The following is a 27,549-nucleotide window of genomic DNA, read 5'->3' as shown; positions in this document are numbered from 1 at the left end:
TTCTCAGTCATCCAGACCATGGTTGCCCCAAAGGTGCTTTTTCAAGAGGCAACTTGACCTTCTTGTTTTTCTCTGAAGACATTTCACTTCTCATCCAAGAAACTTTTTCAGTTCTGAAGAAGCTTCTTGGATGAGAAGTGAAACGTCTTCAAAGGAAAACAAGAAAGTCCAGTTCCTCTGAAAAAACACCTTTGGTACAATCTATGCTTAATGTTTATTGTCGTTTAACACTGTATGTGACTCCTTCTTCCACGTTTACTATAACATGTGAGCAACACGCAAGCTTGTCATGAGATTACATCATGTCATCTCTCCAAAAATATTTTTAACATGTCACATCATAAAAAAGTCTTTCATAGATTGCTAGATATAATTGCAGAATAGTGCAGTGAATTCCATGGCGATCAGGAACAAAAGTCTGTCCTGGCATACAGCCAAATCCACACACAGTACACAAGTCATAAATTCCTTAAAATATCACATATATCAGTAAATATACTATCATGATTTTGTAAAACATGAATACATCATAGAAAGATACAACAAAATAAATATTTAGAATCAGAGTGCCATTTATTTATTGCAAGTTTGGTAACTCCTTATTAAAATATTTCATTTTTGTTTTTCAAGAACCCAGAAAGGCAAAAAGTCTTGGGTGAACCACATTAATCGTAACAGGAGAAATCCACCTTTAAATCTGGTTCCTACAGTTTCACACCACATCATTCCAACGTTTCAAAGCAATGTTCATCAAAGCAGCAAAAGTCACTTTTTAGAAGTGGTACTCTTTAATATTTAGTGCATCTTTTAATATAATCTCTCTGATATAAAATAGTTTCCCCCTCTCTTTCTTTTAATAATTTCCTTTGTCTCCTTCCCCTTCTGCTTCCCCTTCTCCACCTGCTGCATTCCATTCCTGATAGGGACCAGGTTCCTGCATAGAGGTTTCTGCTTGTGACATCTGAGATGCTTCGACTGTGGTTGCCTGCCCAACGGATGTTCTCACTGAACCGAATTCCTCCTTATTTTTCCAAACTTTTGTCTGCCAGAAACTTTTCACAGCAGCCCTATAATAAAAATCACACCCAAACAATAATGGGCAAATGTCACAAAATACTAGATACTTTAGATAAGTTATTATTAACAAAATTAGCAAAAGGGATCCCTCTCTGTATTGTAGGTCCATTTCTTATAATTCTTTTAGCTTAGCACTATCACATTGGGTAGCCAAATCTTATTTTTGCACTCTTCAGAAATCATCTAGCTATGATTGTTAAAAATGGACAGCAGAGTTTCCGCTACTTTGAGATCGAGAACAAACAAACAACAGAAATGTAAGTTCTAAAATTGGGCAGAGGGGTGGGGGTGACCCAATCATGATCATGAATATGCTACCTAATTTATTTTATAATCTTCAGTCCCCCTACCCCCAAAAAAATATTGAGCATACTCTGGCAAAAAAACCCAAACATTTTACATAACCCCTCTCAATTTTAACTGGAGATGCTAGGGAGTAAACCTGAGGCACACACCATTCAAAATTGTGCTCAGCAACTGAGCCATGGATTTTTCTTTTTAACTAATCCAACTTCTCAATCCATCCATTTTTGTAGGAGTTTCCAGATATACCGTACATATATTATTTCATGTAGCTTTGTTACACTAAAGGATACTAAATGGTCTTCTCAGCCATGTTTCATGTTACACCATGTAGCCGTAACATTTGAATTTCTGATCTAATTCCCTCTTACATTCTCTAGCTCCTTCCTTTCCGTCTTTGCTAATATGCCTTTTAATTTCCTTCCATTTCTGTATGCTTCTGCTATGGAATTTTCAATGGTGAGCACACCCTCTTCCCAACTCATGGTCAAGTTACTTCCTCTTCCTCTTCAACAACCTCCTTGATGTTCAGCATAATGTCATGCCTCTCCTGGATCTCTCTTTGAGAAATTTCTATTATAGGTTACACCAGCTCTATCTGCGTTCTGAGGAAGGTTTTATAAGTACCTGCTTTGAAATTCTGGAGAAGGACTATACGTACCGTATTTTTCGGAGTATAAGACGCACCTTTTTCCTCAAAAAAGATGCTGAAAATCTGGGTGCATCTTATACACTGAATACAGCATTTTTGCCTCCCCAAACCCCACCCCTTCACCAAAATGGCCATGCATAGCCTTTAGGAGGCTTTCAGAGTGTTCCTGGGGGTTGGGGAGGGTAGAAATGAGCAAAAAACTATCATTTTTGGCTCAATTTTGCTCCCCCCAGCCCCCAGGAGCACTCTATAAGCTACCTAAGGGCTATGCAGCCCCCCTTTGACAAAAAATGGACCATTTTTGGGAGGTTTGCAGAGTGCAAAACTTTTTTTTAAATTTGCCTCTTCAAAATCTTGGTGAGCCTTATACTCTGGTGCGTCTTATACTCTGGAAAATAGGGTATATCATTAAGGAAGAGCAATTACGTTTTTGTGCACATTGATGTGTATATGCATGACTATGTATATAAGCGCGCATGTGCAAGACTTTTCATCTCAATTAGAAATCTTGTTCTCTCTCTTCTCTGCCAGAGAAGCAAGTCTGTGTGAGTGTTTTTGTTTTGTACTTGAACATACTGCAGCTACCTTCTGGAGTTCACACATCATCCTACCTCTCTCCTGAGTACAGCACTGCTTCTGGAGAGAGGAGGGGTAGTGTGAATGTTAACTGTTACTCAAGTGTAAATCCTAATGCAATTAAAATTTAGGTATGTTCTACCTACCAATTAAGAATGATGAAGGTTATTGCGAAGATAACTCCAACACAAACTATAACTCCAGTTATGAGGACAAATACCAATACGATATCTGTACTTGGCTTCTTCAAACGTCTTGTTTCCAGCTCTAAAGAAAAAGAAAATTCTCGTTGCTGTGATGCCCGTTATGGAAATAAAACTGCATGAAAATTAAACTAGATGAAAATTAGAAAAGAGAGTCTTAATTTTCCACGCATTTTAAGACTTAGATAGTATTTTATGAAAAGCTAAAAAAATACAAAGAAAGTATGCTGTATACCTGCACTATCATAGATTGCTTTATATTGACTGAACACTTCCAAACGGCAAATGAACAAAGAAATTCAATTAAAATTGTGAAGTTTCTGTGATACAACAAGACATATAAAGGAATATCTTTTAATAGTAAGATCAATAACAAGACAGAGCTTTACCACACTCTTAGGCAAAATTGACCTTCAAATAGTTGGAAAAAAGCTGCCTCACTCTGATAAGATTAAGCGTATAGCAGCAGAAATAATTTAAAAGAATGTGTGGGAAACTAGAAAAATAAATAGATACAATTTCTGTAAGATTTCCATTAAAAACTGTCTTAAAGTGCAATAGGCCTTTGAAGTGTTACATAAAACATTTTAACGATGTGAGGTTCAGGTGGGCTAAGTAAATAAAATACTGACAGTTCAAAACAATACATAATATTTGAAGTAAAGTTCGAGTCATGACTATTGAAGTTATTTTGATATATTACAAAGAATGATTCTAACAGAGAAAAAGCTAAAGTAAGAAAAGCTGTGGAAAGTGCTGTACTCCCAAGTTGATGATTAGTACAGAACTAAATAACAACAAAGGAAATTTTCACATGTCATTTATCTATTATTTTAAAAGTATAGGTTACTATACTGGGTGTCTGTTTCTGAACATCTCTATTTATGACATTTTTGAAATGTTATTTTAAAATGGTGATACATAATGACAGCTTAATAGCACACATTTGTCACAAGACTGAATTACTAGATGACATTCAAAAAAATACTAAAAGAAATACTCCTCTGTCCTCTAACCAGATTGAACTACATTTTAATGATTCTATTTAAACATCTCCAAGATCATGCCTTTTAAATTGTGTATTGTTATGTTTGTTTTTATTCCCTGTCTGTACCCCTTCCCTGACTGAATTGTGAGCCGCCCTGAGTCCCCTTCAGGGAAAAGGGCGGCATATAAATGTAATAAATCCAAATCCAAATCCATGCCTGAAACTCAAAATAAGAAATTCTAGCAGTATACTGTACTGGTACTGGTCAAGCATGCTGGGACAATATAATTGTGTCCCGACTGGATATAAAATCTTTATTTTTGCTTTCTACTCTTATGTCTGAAAATGAATTGTTCACATTTAAAATATGAATTTAGTTCAGGTTTATAGTAGTTGTTCCTAATCAAATAAACCTCCTGGGGGCTCACTAAGTCACCCGCTAGATTTAAACCAGGACGTGTCTCTCTGTTAAAGTACTTCCCACCCACCCACCCCCAAATCAGCAACTGGTTACAGATGACAGCTTCCTCTGCCCTTTGTAATGATTAAGGTTAAAATAGTCCACGATGATTCACTTTCGGAAGTCACTATAACCCGTTTTGAACAATTACCTTCTCTGTCTTTTTTACATGTTTATATGAGGTAGTATGTTAATTAGACATATGAATATGACTAGAACAAATATGTAAGGGAAAGAATGGTGTATCATCAGGTTTTATGGATTAAGTGCGTATGTGTAAGTTTGCTGGGAAAGCACATGAGTAGTAGTAATAGCTGCCAGCCCTTCCAGGTAATCCAGACAGAAAACACCACTAGATGAGGTAATCCTGCTTTATTGCAAGTTTACATTAAGGGTAATTTTCAAAGATACAAACTTGCCATCACCACTTTTAACTGCTTGATAAGTTAGAGTGGGTGCTTCTTTTTCTGACCATTAAGCCACTGGGCACTCTTGCCTCTCTTGTCCAACTGTTTCTTGGCCAACATCTTTTCCCCTCATCCACCAAGGTCATCCACACACTCCATTATATGCCTATAGTTGATATCCCTGCTTGCTCTAGGCTACAGCTCAACTCTTTGGAACTATAGATTGGCAGGCTTGCCTGAAATTCATTTGGCCTACAACACTAGTTCACGACCCTTCATTAATTTAATAATTGCTGTATCTTCCTGTTGTTTGTGCGCAATGAGAACTGGAAACTCAAATATTAACCAATCTACACCCTAAGCTTTCCTTACACCTTCCAATCTTCCAATAAGGTACTCATTAAGGCAATACTCCAAAATTCTGAAACTACATCTTCTACTCTCCTTTGACTATTCATTCTGATGCGTAGCCGTTGAAAAAATGGAGTTCAGCAACATGCAGAGAGCCACAAGCTCCCTTCGCTTTCAATGAATTTTTATGCAATCTTTATGTCATACATTTGCTCCAGCAAAACATTTGGCTTTATCTCCAAATCTCTCCACTATTGTTTTCTTACTTTTTAGCTTAGTCCCTAGTCCCCCTCTCACTTTCTTCCATTGTTCTTTTTCAATCTCTTTTCTATTTCTATCTTCTCTCTAACACAGCATCCAATACCCTCCAGTTTGCAGTGCAATACTTGTTCAGGGTTAATATCATTTGAATTCACACAGCACCCCAACTTGTTTCTGTCCTAAGGCAAACATATCCTTGTCTCTCACTTATGTTTCTGTCAAGTTCCTCCCTGTTTGTTGCTTGCTCTTCAATCAGCAGGAGCCATGTTCCTGAAGACCACCACCAAAGACCAACTAAGGTTTTATAATCCTGAACAAAACTATTGTATTCTTTTCTATGTAAGTCTAATATCAAATGAACAATAACAATTGCAGCTGTCGAGCTACCTAGATTCTTTGCCAGTTAAAATCTAATTTCTTTAATCTTAATTTTGACTAAAAATATCTTTTGAAGAGCCGAGGTGGCGCAGTGGTTAAATGCAGCACTGCAGGCTACTTCAGCTGACTGCAGTTCGGCTGTTCAAATCTCACCGGCTCAGGGTTGACTCAGCCTTCCATCCTTCCGAGGTGGGTAAAATGAGGACCCGGATTGTTGTTGGGGGCAATATGCTGACTCTGTAAACCGCTTAGAGAGGGCTGAAAGCCCTATGAAGCGGTATATAAGTCTAACTGCTATTGCTATTGCTATCTTAGGATAGTCATGGGTGATGTAATATCATTATTATTATGTAGTGATATTACAAATACATGAAATACTACATTGTTTTAAATTAAACAGAAATTCTGCAAGTCACTATTACCTCATTTGCAAATTGAAAATACTTCATGTTTTGGCCAGTAGTACATTTATTAAAGATGCCCCAAATAAACTAATAAAAAATGTGTTGGCAACATAAGATGCAGCAAGCCTAGCATGTATATAATTAGGAGCACTCACAATGAATGCATCAAAATGTATTTGAATTACAAAAATCCCCACCTGGTCGGAAATTCTGGCATTTGGGTTCTAAATTTACATGGTGGATATTAGGTTAGGAGGTTTTTCATATAAAATGTGAGAATACCAGCTCAGATTCGATTGGGCAGACCATATTTTATTATTAGTTGTTGTGTGAATGGCTTTTAAAATGCAAACTATAACTGCAATACCTTACTTGGATTGCAACCATAGCAAACAGCTATTTCTTTCCAGACTGGCTTCACAATCCTCTCCTGAAACATGAGGGAACCTTGCATTGGCTCAAACAACAGGTATAGTCCTTTTCATTCAGCAGGAATCAATGAGTTCAACCTACATATTACTCCCCTACGAATGTTAATACAACTGGTAATTGCCTAATATATGTTTTCTCTTTAATCATAACAATTGTATCTATTAGACTATGAACATTCACTCTCTAGACTCATAGCTACAATGCTTGTTAGAGCCACACAATTCTCTGATGTCACAGTAGGATAGTGTAATCATCTGGCTTCAAATAGTCTGGTAGCTATTTAGAAACCAGTAAGAAGCCAGAATCCCTCCCTTGAGATAATCATCAGTGCCGTTGACTTGATAATAAACATTTCTAGCAGAAGCAAAATACAACTAGAAAATCTGATTCCTGTTTTTTGCTTTAAAAAGTATTCAAGGATTGCAACATGCACTTAAATGGATATTAATAATCGCAGGTTGGATTCTACATTGTAGAAAAGGTATCCGTTATAGTCATTATCAGTTTTGTTTTAAATAATACAGGATTTTTATGATTCAAAGGTTTTCAAACAATTTGGCAGGTAGGGTAGAATCAAGAAATCAACTGAATGTTCTTTTTAATGGCATACATGTTTGTAGACAATTAAGCCATCTCATTTTATTCATAAAACTAATGGTACTTCCACCATTATCTAGTATAAATACTAAATAAAATGTAAAATAAATTTAATTATTAGGAGTTGTTTCATCATCTACTCAATTTACTTCATATAAGGTGGTTACAGAATGGGTATGGTTTAATGAATTTTTGCTATCATGAAGATGTCTCTGAGGCCTTTTCCAAACATCTCTTTGTGGCAAGTGTATCACATATAATAAACTTCTGTAAGTGTAGCTGTAATTGATACGAGACTATTCTAATTTCTTACGTGTGATACGGAAATCCATCAGATGGGTGGTTTTTATTTGTAAATGTAACATAATAAACTGGTCTGTGCACACAGACAAAAATTATTTCTGGACCTAAATCCATAAGTATAGTTTATGTAGAAAGTGTAATATGCACTCATCAAATATGCAACATTCTCATCAAACATTCTACAAGCGAGTAAGGAAGTGCAAACAGAATTTGCGTTCATTCTGATATATCAGTAGATACACAAGTGTCCAGGGTACCAAATTTGGTGTTTCATAGCGCAATGAATCAAACTGAGGCTTGAAGGGATGGTGGTAAGAGATCAAAGACTAGGCTGAGGGAGAGACATACCTGTGATTCAAAGATGTGGAAATAGCATCAGTCATATATAAATTGAGAATATAAGTTAAAGTTCTCTTCAAGTTGTGCTCATTTCATAATGATTTCATGGAGTGTCTATATAGTTTTCTTACAATATGGAGATGCCTTCCCGGATGGTTTTTCTCAGTCTTGCTTATAGCCTAGAACCTGGTAATCTTCATCAAAATACTAACCATGATCCTACTGAGATTTCTAAGATCAATGTTAGTGAAAAGCAGGGCAAATGGGCAAATCAGGACTATTTTTGATTTTGCTGCAAATCAAACTCTCATTTGATTTTTGCTCTGTTCCAGTAATATAATAGCTAAAAAAGATATCTAGAATATTATCTTCAGACTAAGAAAAGCAGAATGCAACTCTCCTCTGCTACTTGTCAGAAGTTATCACAAGGGCCTAAAGGGACTAAATACTGTTATTTGATTTCAAGGGTCTGAATACTGTTATTTATTTTCAAGTTATTTAAACTTGAAAATATGCTCCAGCAAAATGTATACAGCAGTTAAGAATTTCAGTTAAGAATTGTTTAGATTCAATGTTTACTTGTACAGTATACACAACATAACAAAAAAAAAACCCTCTGGGTTGAGGATGTTGTGGAAAACATTAAAAAGAGTATAAGAACTTTCCCAAATTAGATGTTATCCCAAAACTTAAAGCAGCAAAACAGATTTGATAGTTCTTTTTTTAAAAGGCTTCAAACTATTATTAGTTCAGATACTATTAGTGTGTTCTATATGAGGCTTGTATTGGCTTTTGTTCAAATTACTCTACTTTTGCACAAAGTTCTAAAAAAGATTTTTTGACACCTGATAATAGTGATAAAGACAGCAGGAATATTTCAAACTGCTCTCCTTCAGATCTGAAGGATGCATTGTCTCCTCTTTCTTGCCCATGGTTCCAAGATTTTTGTTTTTATATTATCTTTTGCTATGGTGCAAACTCTCAACTTTGATAATCCAAGTTTTGAGTCACGAGGGTCTTACATACCCTGTATACAGGGTGATATGGAACAATACTTTTCCTTTTCTGTGGGAGGGAAAAAAAACTGAGGATTTGAAGACTTCGTATCTCTAGGAAAAGGAATCCTGTGTGGATATTAATCTAAGGGGAGGGGAGAGAGAAGATTTCTTTGAAAATTATGAGCTGGGACAGCTGTCATCTGTGGAAGGCAAAGGGAAATATTTTGTTTCTCGGCAAAACAGCAAAACGGCTGAATATTGTCTTCTTTAGATGTTATCGCTATTATTGAACCTCTTTAGATCATTCCAGATAATGACAAATCTAGTTAATATGCCACATGTGTTTTACAGGGCAAAGTGTTGCAAAGCAACAGCCTTTGCCTGCAAAGGAAATGGACTGAATTAATGAAAACTGAGTGCGGAATTGCCTCAGCACAGCCAACTGTGCCATGTTCATGTGGGAGATGCTGCCATTTATGAAAACTGGCCAGCTGCCGCCTCCACCTCCTCCCCTGTTGTTGCCAACACACTCCTTCACATGGGTGGCAGAACAAGGAGCACACTCTGGCTCTCGTCTGGCTCTCTCCTCACATGGCAAGATAAGAAGAATCATCCCTTTCACTTACAACACACAGCTTCCCCCGCAGAACTATTATCAGAAAACATGAATAAACTGCCTTATGTCACTGGTTTTGTCAAAAGCAAGTTACAAACCAAAATAGGCTAGTGTATGAAATAGAGCAGCAGTGCAAGAACAAGCCCATATACCAAATTCATTTATTAATGAGATGATGGAAAACAGTTAAAAACATAAAAGGGGTTTTATTTTATTTCTACTAGATCTAACCTGTTAGTATAGGCAACATGCAGATCAAGATCTATTGACAGATCTCCAGCAATTTGTAGTGTATCAGTATAGGCTTTTTTTTTTTTAAATCCCACATATTAGGAAAAATAATGTTTTTTTTTCTATCCTAAATTTTTGGAGCGAGGTGGAGTATTTAGGAGTGACTTTTTATAAAGACGGGGTATGCCCATGGTATATTCTGATGTGTAAAGCAATTTCCTGGCCCATAATTAGAAGTAGTTGTGTTTTGCAACAGACTCCAGTTGCTGTAACTCATGTTTAACAAAAACAAACTCACAAGTTTTAAATCTGACAGTTTCTGAACCAGTACGTGATTAAAAATTGAAGCCACTTTAATTGTGAATACAAACAATCAAAGATTAGTACAAGGAAAATGAACTTCGTCCAAAATGCTCCCTTTGGGTAGCTTTTATACTATATATGTCTTATTCTTAAATCCACCTCAAAACTGAAAGATTGCTTATAATAGTTAACGTGCCTTTTACATTTCCCTGCGCTATTGCCCTTCAAATCCGTAATGAAAATTTCTGAATTGCACATGATGTACAAGAAAATACGTTTTTCTTGGCTACATTGTTTATATTATTCCAACTATTTGAAGAATGACAGTTTTGTATCTCTAGTTTTTAATGTATGCAAATAAAAGACAATTGCACTGCTACTTTCTTCATACTAAGAGAAGACTCTATTTACAAAATAGCAATTGTGTTCAAATTGAGTTTCTAGCTGATGGCATTAAATTGGGGCACTAATGGTAGGATAACTACCACTAAGAGCAGCAAAAACATAACCTATAGAAGGATGGGGGAGAGCTGGTAAATAAGATGTTTTTTTATTTTTTTCCCCCAACTCATTTTTTAAAATTCCATTCTCAGAATCCTTCGAGAAAAACATAAACTAAAAATACCGTGCTACTTGGTTTTGTTTTGTTTTTTTGTTATATGAGTTTTGTTTACGACTGTTTGACAATAAAGCTGGCTGGTGGGAGATGAATCAAGTTCGATATCATGAAATACAAGTGCTGCAAAACTATAATAGCCTCCAAAAAATACATACAAAATTGTGAAACTGTATGCATGTAAAGCTCACCTCCTCAAGTATCCATGAATAGCCATAAGCCCAGAGAAAAAAATGCCCTTATTTACCAGGAAAAAATGATTCCTTTGTCTCATTTATGAATTATGGAGGGGAAAAATAATTTTACATATATGTCACCAACAATAGAAATGCAAACATAAGCATTGGAAGGTTAGAAAGGAAGGTAAGAAATCAAGAAAATGCCCAGTCTTGCTCTTCTCATTTCTGTCTATAAGTACAGGATGAGTGTTTGCAATGGGGGAGAAAACTATTATTCATGAAAACGCTCTTCATAAATTATGAGCCTCAACTGATGGTGTCTCATTATCAGAGAGGCTGATGGTGGAAACTCATCTTGTGTGGGAATGATATGAGGATGAGATTAATACACAGAGCAAGAAGTCCTAATTTCCGGGAAGTAACAGCCATCTCACTGGGATTTACATAACTGACCTTGTTACTTGCAGCTGAGCACATGGGTATTGCTGATTACTTTTTCAATCACGAAATGAAATGGAAAACATGTTTTGTACATGAAAAGTCACATTCTGGCTCATCAGATACAATATTCGAATGGACCATTTTGCACAGGCCACTGTTCAGCCAAACCAAAATCCCAAATCCTGTCAATGCTTTTCCTTAATACTTGAATTCAAACGTATCACATCCAACTGGCCTATCTGCGCCTATTTTTTGTAATCTTACAGTGCCTTCCTTTCCCTAACCTCCTATTGGTTTCACTGCTGGCTATGATTTTTCCTAACTGCTTCTCACCCCAAAATGCCTCTGCTGAGACTCATTTTCACAAACCAAACATACATGATTTAGATCTATACCTTGACAAAGCATATCTGTTTCGAACCAGGCATTGACAAGTGGAATGTTGGTGTAATGGTGAAAGTGCTGGCCTAGAAACTAGGAGACTGTGAATTCTAGTCCTACCTTAACTGATGAAAGCTGGTTGGGTGATGTTGAGCCAATCAATTTTTCTCAGCCCAACCCACCACTTGGGGTTATTGTGGATAAAATAGGATGAGGGAGTATGAGGTATGTTTCCTGCCTTGAGTTACTTATAAAGTAATAAATACAGAAAAGAAAGAAAGAAAGAAAGAAAGAAGGGAGGGAGGGAGGGAGGGAGGGAGGGAGGGAGGGAAGGGAAGGGAAGGAAGAACAAGCAAGCTAGCTTATATGGCTGAAATCAGATTTCTGCAGTTTTTTCCTTCATAACTATGTGTTCGTTTGCATGAATACATGTGAGTTCTTTATATACTATCAGAAAGCATAGACAAAGTGTGTACGTATTGTATAAGTGAGATTCTTATAAATGTGGTGCTTTAAACGACATATAAATGTAATCAATAATCTTTAGTATTTCCCCCCCTGCCCTCACAATTTAGAAAATATTTCTTGTGGTCAATTTATACTAATATACTAGTGAGAGTCAGCAATCGCCCTTTTATTGATAAGAAAGCTCAGGAGTATAAAGATTTTTGTATGTATTTATAAATGTTTCTTTTAATCTTTATGTTTTAGAATGTGAATTTAAGGCAGATTTCTAAAGAGAGAGAGATCAAACAAAAAAAGTTTATAAACATATACAAAAATCTTTATACTGTTGAGCTTTCTTACTAATAAAAGGAAGATTGCCTCTGCCTTGAATTCAGTGCCTTCTTTTGGATTAATAGTAATAGTCTCTATTTTTCTTTACAATTCAGGATTTATACAGAAATAGAAATGTAATCCAGAGTTACTGAGTCAGCTTATTAGTGTATGTAGCTATGTAGTGACCATGGTAAGGGTAAAAGAACACACTTCCTCTATCAGAAACCTGTGGCTCTACACACCCACAGTCTGCCTCCTGCTTTCGTTTAACAGCTTGGCAATCGTTGCTGCCATACCTATCTTCCAGGCATATGCTTTCACTTGATGTCCCCACCACAACCCCCATACTTTTTATCAACATACACATGAGAAATCACGGCACATTATTAAAATGAATTTTATATTTTATGTCTCACTTCTCTAGAATATGCAACATCTGGGTTATATGTAGGAAGAGGAGAAGCAAAATTGCCATCAGCAGCAGAAGTCAGTTCAATATAACATTTGATTTACGCAATATTAAAAACAATACAATTTTCATTATCACAGTAAACACATATCTTAAAATATACCAAGCAAGCAATAGCGCACTTAAGAGTGTGTGTGTGTGTGTGTGTGTACACACACACACACACACATATATTTCGTTCAATATATATCTATGTATGTGTGTGTGTGTGTGTGTGTGATAAACAGTTGTGCTGATAAATAAATAAAGGGAGACTAGTATAGATCTATTTCATGCTATTTAGCCCTCATCAGCTAGCCATACCCTTACTGGGATTTGAACCTGGGCTATATTACATACTAGGCAGACTTCTTAGCCTAGTATGTAATATAGCCCAGGTTCAAATCCCAGTAAGGGTATGGCTAGCTGATGAGAGCTAAATAGCTTGAAATAGATCTATACTAGTCTCCCTTTATTTATTTATCAGCACAAATACAACAAAAATGTAACAAAAAGGCAACAGTAAAAATATTGGGTTTCTGCCTGGATGGTCTCTTGTGACGAGCCGAAGGACAGAGAATGGAAGTAGTGATCTTCCTCCCATATTTGGGCATACCGGGGGTTGTAAAATAAGAGTAAAAGAATAATAGAGTTGGAACATTCATTTCAATTCTATTTTCTGTTATCAAGATTGTTTCTTACTTGACAAATTGTCAAGGTTGATTCCTACTTTACAAATTTCAATTATGAATAAGATGGGTAAATGCAAACCAAGATGAAACTCTCAGGCTTTAACAGAGGTATGGAGATTAAAGTAATAAAATGTCAACTTCTACCCAATAATTAAAGGCATTGTTTTATACTCACTATTCTACTTTTATATACGTTCTCATTGTGGTCTGCATGTACCTGTCTCCTTTACAAAGAGACAATATACCGTATTTTTTGGAGTATAAGACACACGTTTTTCCCTCAAAAAGAGAGTGAAAATCTGGGTGCGTCTTACACACTGAATACAGCATTTTTGGCCTCCCGAAACCCTACCCCCTTCGCAAAAATGATGGTGCATAGCCTTGCCCCCTTCGCAAAAATGATGGTGCATAGCCTATAACTTTATGGTTATAGCCATAACCCTGCCTGCTTCGCAAAAATGATGGTGCATAGCCTTTAAGGAGGCTTCCAGAGCGCTCCTGAGGGTTGGGGAGGACAAAAATGAGTGAAAAATGGGCCGTTTTTTTGACAAAAATATTTTTGGGGGGAGGTCTGCAGAGTGCAAAAACTTTTTTCTTAAATTTGCCTTTTCAAAATCTTGGTGCGTTTTATACTCTGGTGCGTTTTATACTCTGGTGCGTCTTATGCTCCAGAAAAATACGGTAAATTGTTTTCATGCTGGTCCCCCCACTCTCCTATGGCAGCTGAAGGAATGGAATGGAATGGAATAGAATAGAATAGAATAGAATTCTTTATTGGTCAAGGGTGATTGGACACACAAGGAATTTGTCTTCAGTGCATAAGCTCAGTGTATATAGCAGCTTTTTCAAGAGCTTTCCTAAAAATAAAACTACCTACCATAGTTAAGAATAAGTCATAACTACAATAGAAAAAGAACAGCATTAAGAAGGGGCATTTTTTTCATGTTGATTGGAGGTTTCATTTGAAGCCTTCAAATTATTATATAGTCTGGGTGCAAAATGCAAGATGACACCTGCAGGTACTTGTATCACCACAATTTTCCTCTGTAACAGGTAGCGCTTGACTTACAATTGAGCCCAAAATTTCTTTCATTAAGTTGTTAAGTGAGTTTTGCCCCATTTTATGACATTTCTTGCCACAGTTGTTAAATGAATCACAGCAGTTAATGTTAGTAAGCTGGTTGTTGAGTCAATTTGGCTATCCCATTGACTTTGCTTGCCAGAAAGTTGCCAAAAGTGATCACATGACCCTAGGATGCTGCAATGGTCCTAAGTATGGACAAGTTGCCAAGCGTCTGAATTTTGATCAAATGATCATGGGGATGCTGCAAAGATTGTAACTGTGAAAAAAGGTGATAAGTCGCTTTTTTCTGTGCTTTTGAAACTTTGAATGGTCACTAAGTAAACTGTTGTAAGCCGAGGACTACCTGTATTTCAAGATATTTACCAAGGGCTTGGGGAGAACTGAGTAAGGTGACACCAGCTACTTCTGTTGTTCTTATCTTCTGAAATGCTACAGATAAAATCTATATTAAGTGTTATACAATACAAATTAAAAATGGGTATTTCTGAAACTTAACATAAATAAATAAATAAAGCAGAACATGCACTGGTGCCATACAAATATTGTTCTCAACGAGAATAATGAATCAAGCACTGGTGTAAACAGTTTTCCATTAAATTATGACCACCATATCTGGACTGCAGAACTGCAGATGAGATTAGATGGCAGCAAAGAAACACACACACAAAAACACCAATTCTTTTGGGTCATCCAATCCAAAAATTCCTATTTTAATGGAATTTCAGATATCTGGTCTCTCATACACAAAAATGTGCTTTGTGATCCAGCAGATTTAGCAAGTTCCTGATCCCATAAATTAAGCAATGCTACCCGACAGGAACCAGGAAGTGGAAGCGTATACAAATCAGTATAGATCCCACTCTGATCTATTTTTTTAGACAATCCCTTAAGACTTGGGCCTTTCCCCGGGCCTTTGTCTAAAGCAGCGGAGAGCCTTTTGTGGGTCACATGATCTATTTGATAGCGGCTGTTTTCTCCAGACACTCCTTTCATATTATTGTGTGGTGTGGATTGTTATTTTAAATCTAATATATTTTATGCTGCTGGGAGTCATAAAGGATTGTGCACCTTAAACATTTAATTGAAAATAATTACATCAACAACTCTGTGGTTCTTCCTATAAAGATTCGTTTAAGAGAAGTACTATCTGACTAAACAGTTACAAATTTCATGAACTTACCAGCTGTGGTGTAAACTGTGTATTTTACAGATGCAATCAATTCATCATGTTCTATTGTATCGCACTCAAATGCAACAGGATGAGTATCTCTGTGTACTTCCAAAATAGCTGAATCATTAGGAATAATGAGTGATTGCTATAGATTCAAAGGTGATAAAAAAGACAAAATGAATTTCGTAATTAGGAATTTACATCAACATCTTGTGAAGAGTTTGGTGCTTTTCTCCCTGTGGTCTCTTATAATATACAAAACAAAAATATTTTGAAGACTCCAGTCACGTTATCATTTTAGTTCACAAAAAGGGATCCTATACTCCTTTAAACCCACAACACTAAGGACCCCACAATTTGCCACAGTGACAGAGATTGCTGGGAACTATTTGGCAACATTTGGAGAGTCAAAAATTGGCCGTTCATGTGTAATTTGTTTATTTATTTTAAATACATAAATCCAGCTGCTAACAATCCATACAAAAATAAGCAGTAACTACATTACAATCCCATAAAAACAAATGCACATACCATATTTTTCGGAGTATAAGATGCACCAAGATTTTGAAGAGGTAAATTAAAAAAAAAAAGGTTTTGCACTCTGCAAACCTCCCCAAAACGGCCCATTTTTCTCAAAAACGGGCCTGTTTTTTTTAAAGGGCACGAATAGCCTTTAGGAGGCTTCTAGAGTACTTGTGGGGCCGGGGGGGGGGGGGGGGCAAAATTGAGCAAAAAATGGCCAGTTTTTTGCTCATTTCTGCCCTCCCCAGCCCCTAGGAGCACCCTGTAGGCCTCCTAAAAGCTATGCACGGCCATTTTGATGAAGAGGTTGGGGTTTTGGGAGGCCAAAAATGCTCTATTCAGTGTATAAGACACATCCATGTTTTTAGCCTCTTTTTTGATGGGAAAAGGTGCATCTTATACTTTGAAAAATACAGTATATATTCTTCTCATATTCTAGACCTAACATTTAAAGAGAAACCCAGGTTTTAATATCTTCTGGAAGTCAAAGAGAATGTTAATCATGATAAAGTATAGAATGAATTATAATTTTATAACTTACTGACTTTCTTTTACACTGTATATTCCAGAGAAATATGTTTAAGGAAAATATTAACATCAAAATTATTATTATTTAATTAAATAAGGAAAAGTGGAGATGAGGGGACAGATTTCTATAAAAATCTAGCTAACAGTATTGACTACTATATAGTCTACAATTAAGTTTGTTCTCATATTCTACTTCTGCCTCGGGTTTGAACAGCTTGATCCTAAATAAAATATTTTAAAAGACAGAATTCATCTGGATTTGGCATGGAGGAAAATAATGTGGTTGAACTTGGAGAAGGATTTAGAGAGAGATTTGTTGCAAATAAAAAGAATTCTTTCCTCAAGGAAATATAATGAACGATGATACACGGAATAGAGATAGTGTCTTATTTAGATCAGAAAGCAATAAAGAATGAACCATTTTTAAATAACTTTTGAATATATTTTTCATGTTAACTTTGAATTTTGCCATTCAAGGTTGTATCTTTTTCTCTGATCTAGAATTGGGTAAAAGTAGCATTAATTTTAGATCTATCTAATAAATGGTTAAATTAATTTAGATAACAAATGTAGGAAATAATTTGCAAAATGACATAATAAATTCACAAGATACAAACATACAGTATTACTTACTTGGTCTGGAATCAACATTTTCCAAATGTATTGAAATCGATTTTCTGGAGGTACAAATATACATGGTATCTTCACACTAAGAAGACTCTCAGAAATAGGTTTGCCCCCTACAAGAAAATAGCTTTAATAATCACTTTATGACATTATTAAAATATTATTAAAATATTTAAATAATATTACATGATATTATGTACTACATTATTTTTTGGGGAAACTAAACTTTTGGGCTTGGTTAGAACTTGGATATGAGTCCACCAGAGCTGTAAACTAAACTGAAGAAGTGAAGTGGGGGGGGGGGGGAAGCATTCTATAAGATTACAGTGGTGAACCACTTCCATGTGGAAACTGCATGGATACATCAGTGGTGAAATTCAACTTTTTTTACTACCAAATCTATGGGTGTGGCTTGGTAGGCATGGCAGGGGAAGGATACTGCAAAATTCCCATTCCCTCTCCACTCCTGGGGGTAGGATATGCAAAATCTCCATTCCCACCCCATTCTGGGGCCAGCCAGAGGTGGTATTTGCCGGTTCTCCGAACTACTCAAAATTTCCGCTACCAGTTCTCCAGAATCTATCAAAACCTGTTGAATTTTACTCCTGGGATACATCCATGTAATCACCAAGAATTTAGCTCAATTTGAGGTTAGCTTCTCCTTTTTCATTCCAACCATCTAAAGCTCTGGAAATTATAATTAAAATAGTTTTAAAAATCATGCAGCTCAGCTTATTCTTACTTTTTTTAACAAAAGTGCCTCCAATCTAAAACATTACAGGACCACATCCAAATGCAATTTAGGTTGCTATTTGTCATTTATAAAGACAGTGATGGCGAAGCTATGATTGTGCATGTCAATAGTGTCATACCACAAGGTTTTGGTGATATGTGAATGTTCACCAACACCCGATAACTATTCTCAAAAACACACCTCATTCTTCCACAATTTTTGGAGGCTGCAGAGGCTAAATAAATGGGTTATTCAGACCTTGTGAAAGTCAGAGTGAGGGCTGTGTTCTTGCCAGGTCTCCCAAAACTGCAGAAGCACAAAGTGTGCTTTCAGGTGATTTTGGGAGGCTAGCTGCAGAAGAGCATTCTCCAAAACCATTTCAAGAATGGAAGCAAGGTAAGAGTTGGACGAATCTCAGGTAGGCCTGTCAACAGAAAGAGTATGCACCACCTGAAGGTAAGTGGCATATGGCAGATCCTAGGAGACCTGTTCTGTGGTGGCAACCATGCTATTCCCCAAGGGTTACATGCAGGTTCTAGACGAGGATGGCTTGTGATCTGGCTTCCTGTTGTGCATTCTGTATTGTTTTTGCTAACTAGTTGTGTTATTCTCGCCACTGTGGATATTCTACTACCATTTGTTCTTTTTTCTGTTTTGGAATGCTGCTTTAGTTTTAACTATTATACATTGTTAGAGCTGCCAAGAGTTTTGATTTTGATTGATGTGACCTATAAGTTTAAGTAAATAAATAACCAGCCTTATAATAAATGCATGCTATTATGGAAGGGAGCCATAGAATTCTTATAGGCTAACTAGAATGTATCATTGCATTATGACTTACAGCCACAATCTGCTGGTCCTCTGCATTCTTCAACACGAACAATACACTTTGTTTCACCTCCAGGACATCCATTGGTTAATATAACTTCTCGAATGCCAATACCTTTGATCAAAATGATTAAAAAGAGTATGTGTGTACCTGTATGTTTTATTTATATATCTCTATATGTCCCCATATTTTAATTTCCTCTCTGAGGACCCGGATTGTTGTTGGGGGCAATATGCTGACTCTGTAAACCGCTTAGAGAGGGCTGAAAGCCCTATGAAGCGGTATATAAGTCTAACTGCTATTGCTATTGCTATTTGGAAATCCCATTTTTTAAAACAAAAGTGCCAAAAATCTAAAGGCCTTCAGAAAAAAAAGTCTTTTTATAAGTAAAATGCACCTTAAATCCTAATCTCTTAAAATCACCATCTCCCAATGCAAAAATGTTCTCTTTTTAGTTGAATTTGATACGCACTTTCATTTTGTACACTACTGAAACAAACAAGTTAATTAAAATTTAAATATCAACGTTAGCTTGCAGCTTTCATGAACCTGGCCTTTCAAAGCACCCACCATCTGGTGCCTGAAGCATTTTTGCTCTGATGAGCTCATTCCCAATCAGGTACTGAGCATCCTTAATGCTTATTGATATCAATGGAAAAATCAGAATAGTGAACACGTGATGGGATCTAGGAGTTCCAGAAAGAAGACACAAATTAAGGATGTTTCAGATGTCACATTCATCTGAACCTCTAAACAACTCTTGTAAGACAAAAGATATTTTTAAATTATTCACTAATAGTGTTTGTGTGTATGACTCTGTATGTGTATGGTATGCTTAGGAATAGCATGGATTTCTGTTAAATTGTTCCTTTGAATGGATTATATGTTTTACAGGGGTTTTAAAATTAATGTCTAAGACAGGTTTCCCGCGGGTGTGAAACAATATTCAAGGGGGTGCAAAAACTTGGGTTTAGAACCTTGATGGCAAACTTACGGCACGTGTGCCACAGGTGGCATGCAGAGCCCTCACTGCAGGCAACCCAGTCATCGCCCCAGCCGAGCTCCACCGTGCATGCACACGTGCCTCCTATTGGCCAGCTGGTCTTTGGCTCTCTGCCGCACATGCATAGGAGCCGGGGCGCAGGCAAGGGATGAGTGCACATGCACGGGAGGAGAGCGCATGCGCGGGGGCAGAGCGCATGCACAGGGGTGTTTGCATTGCATTTTGGGTCCTCACGTGGCACCCCCGTGTCTCATTTTGGCTACTAGGTTGGTGCAGGAGGCCTTCCAGGCCCAAAACAGGGTGCAGGGAGCTGCGCATGCATTGCATTATGGGTGCAGGTATGTGGGCGCGGTGTTGCGTGGGTGCACTTTTGGCAGACAGCAACAAAAAGGTTAGCCATCACTGGTTTAGAAGTTTCAAAATTATAGTGTATGCGCATAATTATATGCGTATATGATTTACTTTTGTAAGGGGGCGAGAATATATCAGAAGCATTCTAGGGGTGCAGGGTATAGAAAAGGCTGGGAACCCCTGGTCTAAGATGTTGAAATAAATTTCATCCTCATTTTAGAGTGATAATAATGGAATGCATGATCTGTACTTGTGGCGGTTTTCGAAGGGCAAAACTATTTCCATCAAGTATTCAAATTTACATTCTCGGGAGTAAGATGTTAATTTTAATTAAATTTTTGTAGAGATGATTGATTTTGAATCGCCACAGTCAGTGGTGTGCAGGTGAATATTTAACAATCAGTTCCCCTCCCACCCCATTTTCCACACACTTCTAGGCCTCACTGATACTGATGACTCCAGTGCCACTGCTGTGTTGTCAACTGAATAGCATGCCAGGTATCATAGCTCAGTTTGGTTCTCAGCAGCTTGCCAAACACCAGAAAATTTTAATGATCCGCAACCTGGTAGTAACTTCAGTACACCACTGGTCATAATACAGTAGTAGTAGCAGTAGTAGCAGTTAGACTTATATACCGCTTCATAGGGCTTTCAGCCCTCTCTAAGCGGTTTACAGAGTCAGCATATCGCCCCCACAGTCTGGGTCCTCATTTCACCCACGTCGGAAGGATGGAAGGCTGAGTCAACCTTGAGCCTGGTGAGATTTGAACCGCCGAACTGCAGATAGCAGTCAGCTGAAGTGGCCTGCAGTACTGCACTCTAACCACTGCGCCATCTCGGCTCTTAATTATAATACAGTATAATAATGATCTCAACCACTTTGCCCATTTTATATTAAAAAGTTCAGAGGTGAGGCAGAAGGACACAAACTCCTACTATTCAGTGCTTAAGGCTACAGGCAAGTAAGCAACTTTTTAAAAAAAATCTCTGCCTGCATTCAGCCAAATTAGCAAAGGAAAGGATGGGAACTTGAGCAGTAAAGGGCCAATCAAGAACACACAGCACATCTAACTGGCCAGTGGGCAAAGTGTTACTTAAGGTAAATAGCCAACATTCTCTATTTATCTGACAAAATATACCAGTTTTGGTAACTGGAGCTAGAGCAATATGTACTTCAATGGAATTCTGGAAATAATTTACATGAAGAGGGTTGGGACTCTGTTCATCATCACAGTAACACTCCAAAACCTGAACAAAACAGTACCAAGTTTGGCGTGGGAGAAATTGGTCAAGAAGCAAAGCTGGTGCTTTAAAACTTGCAAAATTTTAATAGACCAATTTTTCCTCTTTAAAAAAAAACCCTATTCCCCCCCCCCCAAAAAAAACCAAACCTAGTTTTGAAGTGTAGCCATGAACAGGCTATGCAAAGTCCAGCAGTCCAAATGAATGAATTGTTGCCCTACAAGCCATGGGTCTGATGCAATGGGGCACAAGCCACTATTGCCTATTGAGCCCAAAATTTCTGTTGCTAAGTGAGACAATAGCAATAGCAATAGCAGTTAGACTTATATACCGCTTCATAGGGCTTTCAGCCCTCTCTAAGCGGTTTACAGAGTCAGCATATTGACCCCACAGTCTGGGTCCTCATTTCACCCACCTTGGAAGGATGGAAGGCTGAGTTAACCTTGGGCCGGTGAGATTAGAACCGCTGAACTGCAGGTAACAGTCAGCTGAAGTGGCTTGCAGTACTGCACCCTAATCACTGCGCCACCTCGGCATTTAACAGCTGTTAAGTGAATTTTATCTCTGCTTTATGTCAGAAGTTCACAAAAGGTGATCAAATGATCCCAGAACACTTCAACCACCATAAATATGAGCCAGTTGCCAAGCATCTGAGTTTTTGATCACATGACCACAGGGAAGCTGCAACGGTCATAAATGTGAAAAATGGTAATAAGTCACTTTTTTCAATGCTGTTTTAACTTTGAATGGTCACTAAAAGAATTGTTGTTAAGTCGAGGACTACCTATATATCATTTCCGATTATTTTCACTTATCGTCTTTATTCAGGATTAAGTAAAAAACAATTAAGAGCACATATTTCCTAGTTATGCAGAGGATTCCAGCCAACAGAAGAGATATACACATATATGCAATTCAAATCACATAAAGAATCTCAAATTTCTATTGTCAATATTTCATTTAGCAATGCCATGCCATTTTTTTAAAATGTAAAGATATTAAACACAAGTGCTATGTTACTTTGCTTTGTTCTTCCCTCTCTTATGCCAAATACTGCATTTTCTGCTTGCTAAAATGACATATAATGCGAGGGAGGAAAGATGTTTAATCGCAGCAAATTATCAGATTATCATCCATTATAAAGACATTTGTTTATTGAACAGTACAGAGAGCAAAGATGATTTTTTTTTAAAAAAATTGTTTTGTTGACCTAGAGATAAACAGAATAATTATTGGAATACTGAATTATACTTTAGGCATACCAAAAATAACTTGGGGTGTTTTATACTTTTGAATCTATTGAGCACAACTTGATGGATACTATAATATTTCTTGGACTACGTGTAAGTCATAAAACATTACTTCAAGTGACAGAGGGAAGCAACAATATTTACTGGAACTGTCACAAAATAAGGATTCTACAACACGGCTGAATATGGCTCAACTTAAATATACAATAACTAGAAATGTAAATGGCTAGGAATTGACACTTTTATTGAAAATATTTTTCTTGTTTTGCAAGCCTATGGCATATTTTTCATAGACATAGAGTGTAGCAAAAACTGATGATGACAAAGATAGTAGGGAGGAAGGGAAAGCAACAGCCACATCAGAAGGATAACAAAGAATTCTTCTAGTCCTTGGAAAGTATAGATGGGATGGGAGAGATAATGGTCTCCATTCACTTCCTAAGGCCTTTTTAGATAGCTAACATACTCTGGTATCCCATCCTTGCTCTTGTGTTATTATCATCCAAATTATAATCCAGGGTCTATAACTATCAAGGTTTTTCTGACATTCATTCTACTAAATTCAATATATATATATAAGTAATTCTGGCTGTTGGGAGTGCTTGCTAACTATGCAATCTCATATACTCCCAATCCACACCTATATTCCCATTCCACGCAACCTACGTATCTATTTACAATAAATACAAACCCTGTAGAAACTAGTCAAGTGACTGGATATTTCTAAGGCAATGGAAGCATTCAGAATCCATCTGAAGGAAATAGTCAAATGATTACCGTACATAGATTTTAAACAGAACCCTTTGGATCATAGGTATGTATTTCACAACCAATTTCTGAAGATCAAGGAGAGACAGAGATAGTTCTTAAGTGGATTAGAATGAAATAGCAAGAGCTTCTAGAAATAGCAACTTGAAAAGAACAGGAAACATTCTTCCATAGAAAAAAGGCTACTTTTAGGCAGGAAAATGTAGGTTTTTGCAACGTGGGAAGAAACAGAAAAAAAGATAACAGGTTACCCACTTGGTAATCTTGCCATCAAAGATGATATATATTAATTTGACTGCAGAGTTTCTAGAGAGACAATTTAGTGTAGTGATTAAAGGCACCAGTGATTAAAGCACCTAGAAACCAAAAGACCATGAATTCTAATTCCACTTTAGGCACAAAGCCACTAGGTCACTCTCAATCCCAGGAAGGAGGCAATGTCAAACCACTTCTGAAAAACCTTGCAAAGAAAACTGTTTAGGAAGTCACCAGAAGTCAACAGTGATTCAAAACAAAAAAGAAAGAAAGAATTCTTAAATGAAATACAGAAGTCATCAAAATGTTTATAACAGTAGGTTATAGCTACATAAAGCTAGGACCATAAAAATATTTTTTCGGAAACAAAATATTATTGATTAAGCAGGGGGAGGAGAAAAACTCTAAAAGAGTATGAGTTACAGATATGAGTTACTGCTAGCAATCCTATTGTAATAGCCGAAAACCTAACCATTGTATAATGAAAAGAACTGGGATAATATGTGGATCAAAATAAAACTTGTTGAATCATTTGGATACAGAAAGAATAGAGAACATTTGACTATAAAATAGATACCAACTGGGTGGCAGGTATGATTTTAAGGTGTATGTGCATATACAATTTAAATATTAGTATTACTAACTGCATTGGATAAAGGATATTTCCTGTTTTACTGCATAAATCCAACAACTAACAAGCCAGGTTGTTTTCTATCTCAGCTACCTAAGAAATAAATACACTGAGAGAAACACCTATCCGATTTGCTCTTCTCTGCATGAAGCCAGACATCTGTTACTAGACAATGAGCGCTCTGCTTCTAAAAACCCTCCACTCCTTCTGAGGCCAGAACTTCCCATAACACAACTAATAAATTGTATAAGTGCTGAATAGGCTACAGCGGAGAAGTGATTTGTGCTAATAAGAGCTGGCAATATTGTAAGTGGGAAGACATCTGTGAGATGATGCATCAGAAGGTCTTTCAGCTTCTGAACATCTCACAGATGTTCACAAATAGAGGGAAATTGTTACTTTGGTAAAAGCAGCTCATAGCCAATAAATGGCTTTTTTAAAAGGAGCTTACAGGCTGTGAAATTAACAACACATCTGACCTAAATTTCTAATGACAATCAACTGGATTGTTTTTGTAAGTTATATCTAACAATTATTGAAAATCACCATGAAGTAAATAAGGAAATGCAACTCAAAACAATTTTAAAAACTATCCTTAGCATTATTTTTATATATATATATATATATATGCTTACCACACGTAACAGTGCATTCTCCAAATTCTACTTCTTTAGGTTCTGTCAAATTTTCACCTGCAAAAGGATGAATTACGCAAGCTGGTAAGATGTAGTTACCTAATTGGAGTAAAATGTATTTCCTAAATTTTTTAGTGCTGTTCACCTGAAATATAGCTGGACCAGCAAATAATGTGAAGCAGGCTGGACTCTGCCTCAATTTAGTTACCCAAGGATATATTTCGTGTACATTCTTTGCTTAAATTTTAAATTATTACTTGACCTTTTGAATGTAAAGCTGCTTTTAAGAAATAGAATGTATATCTTTCTATGGGGCCTCTTTTTAATTTTAACTTTCAAAATCCAACACTGCATTTATTCTATGACAGCGATGGAGCACACATTGCGAGAACAGCAACACCAGGAACATATATTAATATATGCAGGTTTCCCCCCGCAGCTGTTCTGTGTTCCACGATCCCCAGCCGCCATCCTGCTCCTTTCTTAAACCAAGGGACAAGCGTGGTTCTCGACAGCCCGCCTTTTGCGGGCTCCTCCTTTTCGGGGAAAACCTCCGAAAGGCTGGGCGTCGGTAAGCCGCGCTCGCTCCCAAGCTCTGCCTCTCCCTTTTGCGCCGCCCCGGGTCCCTCACCCGAGTCCACCAGCCTCACGATAGGCTCGGCCAAAGCCGCTTCCAGGGACAGCGAGTCGTTGAAGCCGAGGTCGTGCTCAAGGCCGAAGCCGTGGCCGTGCTCATCGTTGAAGACGTGGCCATGCTCCTCGTGGAAGCCGGGCTCGTGCTCCTCGTGGAAGCCGTGGCCGTGCTCATCTTCGGCTAGCAGCAGGTTCAACAGCAGGTTCAGCAAGAAGGCGAGCGTGCACGCGCCTCCCGTTTTGCGGAACCCCATTTCTTGGTTGGGTTTGCGGCGCCTTAACTGCGCCGAGCCCGCGCGGGAGCCGAGCTGACCTGAGCGGGAGCCACACTGGCGACAACCATTCAGGCGTCACAATGCGACCCGCTCAGAATTCGAACGGAGGCTCCCGGCAGGAGGGGAGGAAAAAAAACATAGTGGGCGCCTTTTTCTTCCTTTTTCTTTTTCTAAAGGCCCTTCTTGTAAAGATGCAGGCATCTTTCCCCTCTTCTCTGCCAGAGACTTTATAAGCAGCCCCCCGTAGGGACAAAAACAAACAAACACCCAACCACAATTACTCCGCTGGGCAAAACCACGTTGAAGCTGGCCGTCTCGGCGTAGGTTTCTTTTACGTTTTTCATTTCATTTTCATTTTAATGACATTTATAGGCCGCCCTTTTCCCTGAGGGGACTCAGGGCGGCTTACAATAAATAGGAAGGGGGTGCAAGGTTGTTTTAATTCCTTGCGCGGAGTTTTCTCAAAAGGGCGAGTTGGGGGGGGGCGGGGGAGACACCTTTCTGTTTAATGCACAGGTAGCCCTCGAGTTACGACCACAATTGAGCGCAACGCTTCGTTCGTTTTGCCCCGTTCTATGACTTTCCACAGTTGCCAAGTGCTGCAGTTCATAAAATGAGTAGCTAAGTGGTGGTTAAGTGAATCGGGCTTCCCTATTGACTTTGAGAAGGTGGCAAAAGTCATGACTATGATGATCCAGTTGCCTTGCATCTGAATTCTGATCGTATAATCCCTTCAGACGTGCCCTAAAAAGTTGGCTTTTCCAGCAAGCCAGCCTGGCCTGAACAAAACAAAACAAATTATTGATTACTGTTAATTTGAATTTGAATTCTTTAAAAAAATGTCATTGTCAATTTTAATTGGGTTTGGGATATCCTATTTAATTTCTTTTTAACTTTTGTATTATGTGTTTCTTTTAATGTTGTACGCCGCCCTGAGTCCTTAGGAGAAGGGCGGCATATAAATCGAATAAACCTAAACCTAACATGATCATGGGGATGCTACAAAGGTCGTAACTGTGAAAAAAGGTCATAAGTCACATTTTTTATAAGTCACATTGTAACTTTGAAGGGTCACTAACTGTTGTAATATAGTTCCTTGTGTAGGTGTGGGTCACCCATGGCCCAGTTCAGTGGTCCCCAACCCCCGGTCCGCGGACCGGTGCCGGGCCGTGGAGTACCTGGCACCAGGCCGCACAGCGGCCGGGGGCCATGATCGCTGCAGCGGCCGGGGGACATGATCGCTGCAGCGGCCGGGGGACATGATCGCTGCAGCGCAAAGGCTCCTGGGCTGTGCGCAAAAGCTCCTGGGCCGTGCACAAAGGCTCCAAGGAAGAGAGCCCCGCGCAGGTACGCAATCAATGTGTCGTCACGAACAACGCCCCCCCACCCCTGCACGCGCTCAGCGGGCCACGGTAAAATTATCAAAGGCTGACTGGTCCGCGGCGATAAAAAGGTTGGGGACCACTGGCCCAGTTCATACCAGGGCATGCAGAGCCACGCTGAACCACACAGGAGAAAACAAACTCCTAAAACTCCATAACATCCTGATAGTTCATAACATAACATCCTGAGATGTGCCCTACCAATGACGTCCAG

The 27,549-nt window shown here is 38.0% G+C and overlaps 1 protein-coding gene across 1 annotated transcript; it reads right to left on the bottom strand.

The window, feature by feature from the left end:
- Positions 1 to 853: 853 nt before the first annotated feature.
- SPACA1 (sperm acrosome associated 1) lies at positions 854 to 25,932 on the bottom strand. Its single transcript, XM_032215224.1, has 8 exons — positions 25,866 to 25,932; positions 25,677 to 25,760; positions 25,046 to 25,102; positions 18,923 to 19,024; positions 17,355 to 17,461; positions 15,681 to 15,816; positions 2,755 to 2,875; positions 854 to 1,067 (listed from the first exon to the last, which is right to left on the bottom strand). Exons 1-8 carry the CDS (start codon positions 25,930 to 25,932, stop codon positions 854 to 856), a joined length of 888 nt encoding a protein of 295 aa, XP_032071115.1.
- Between the last annotated feature and the right edge of the window lie 1,617 nt (positions 25,933 to 27,549).

This window comes from Thamnophis elegans, chromosome 4 (genome assembly GCF_009769535.1).
Source record: "Thamnophis elegans isolate rThaEle1 chromosome 4, rThaEle1.pri, whole genome shotgun sequence".
In the NCBI taxonomy this organism is placed as follows: domain Eukaryota; kingdom Metazoa; phylum Chordata; class Lepidosauria; order Squamata; family Colubridae; genus Thamnophis; species Thamnophis elegans.
This window is presented reverse-complemented; position numbering and strand designations above follow the sequence as displayed.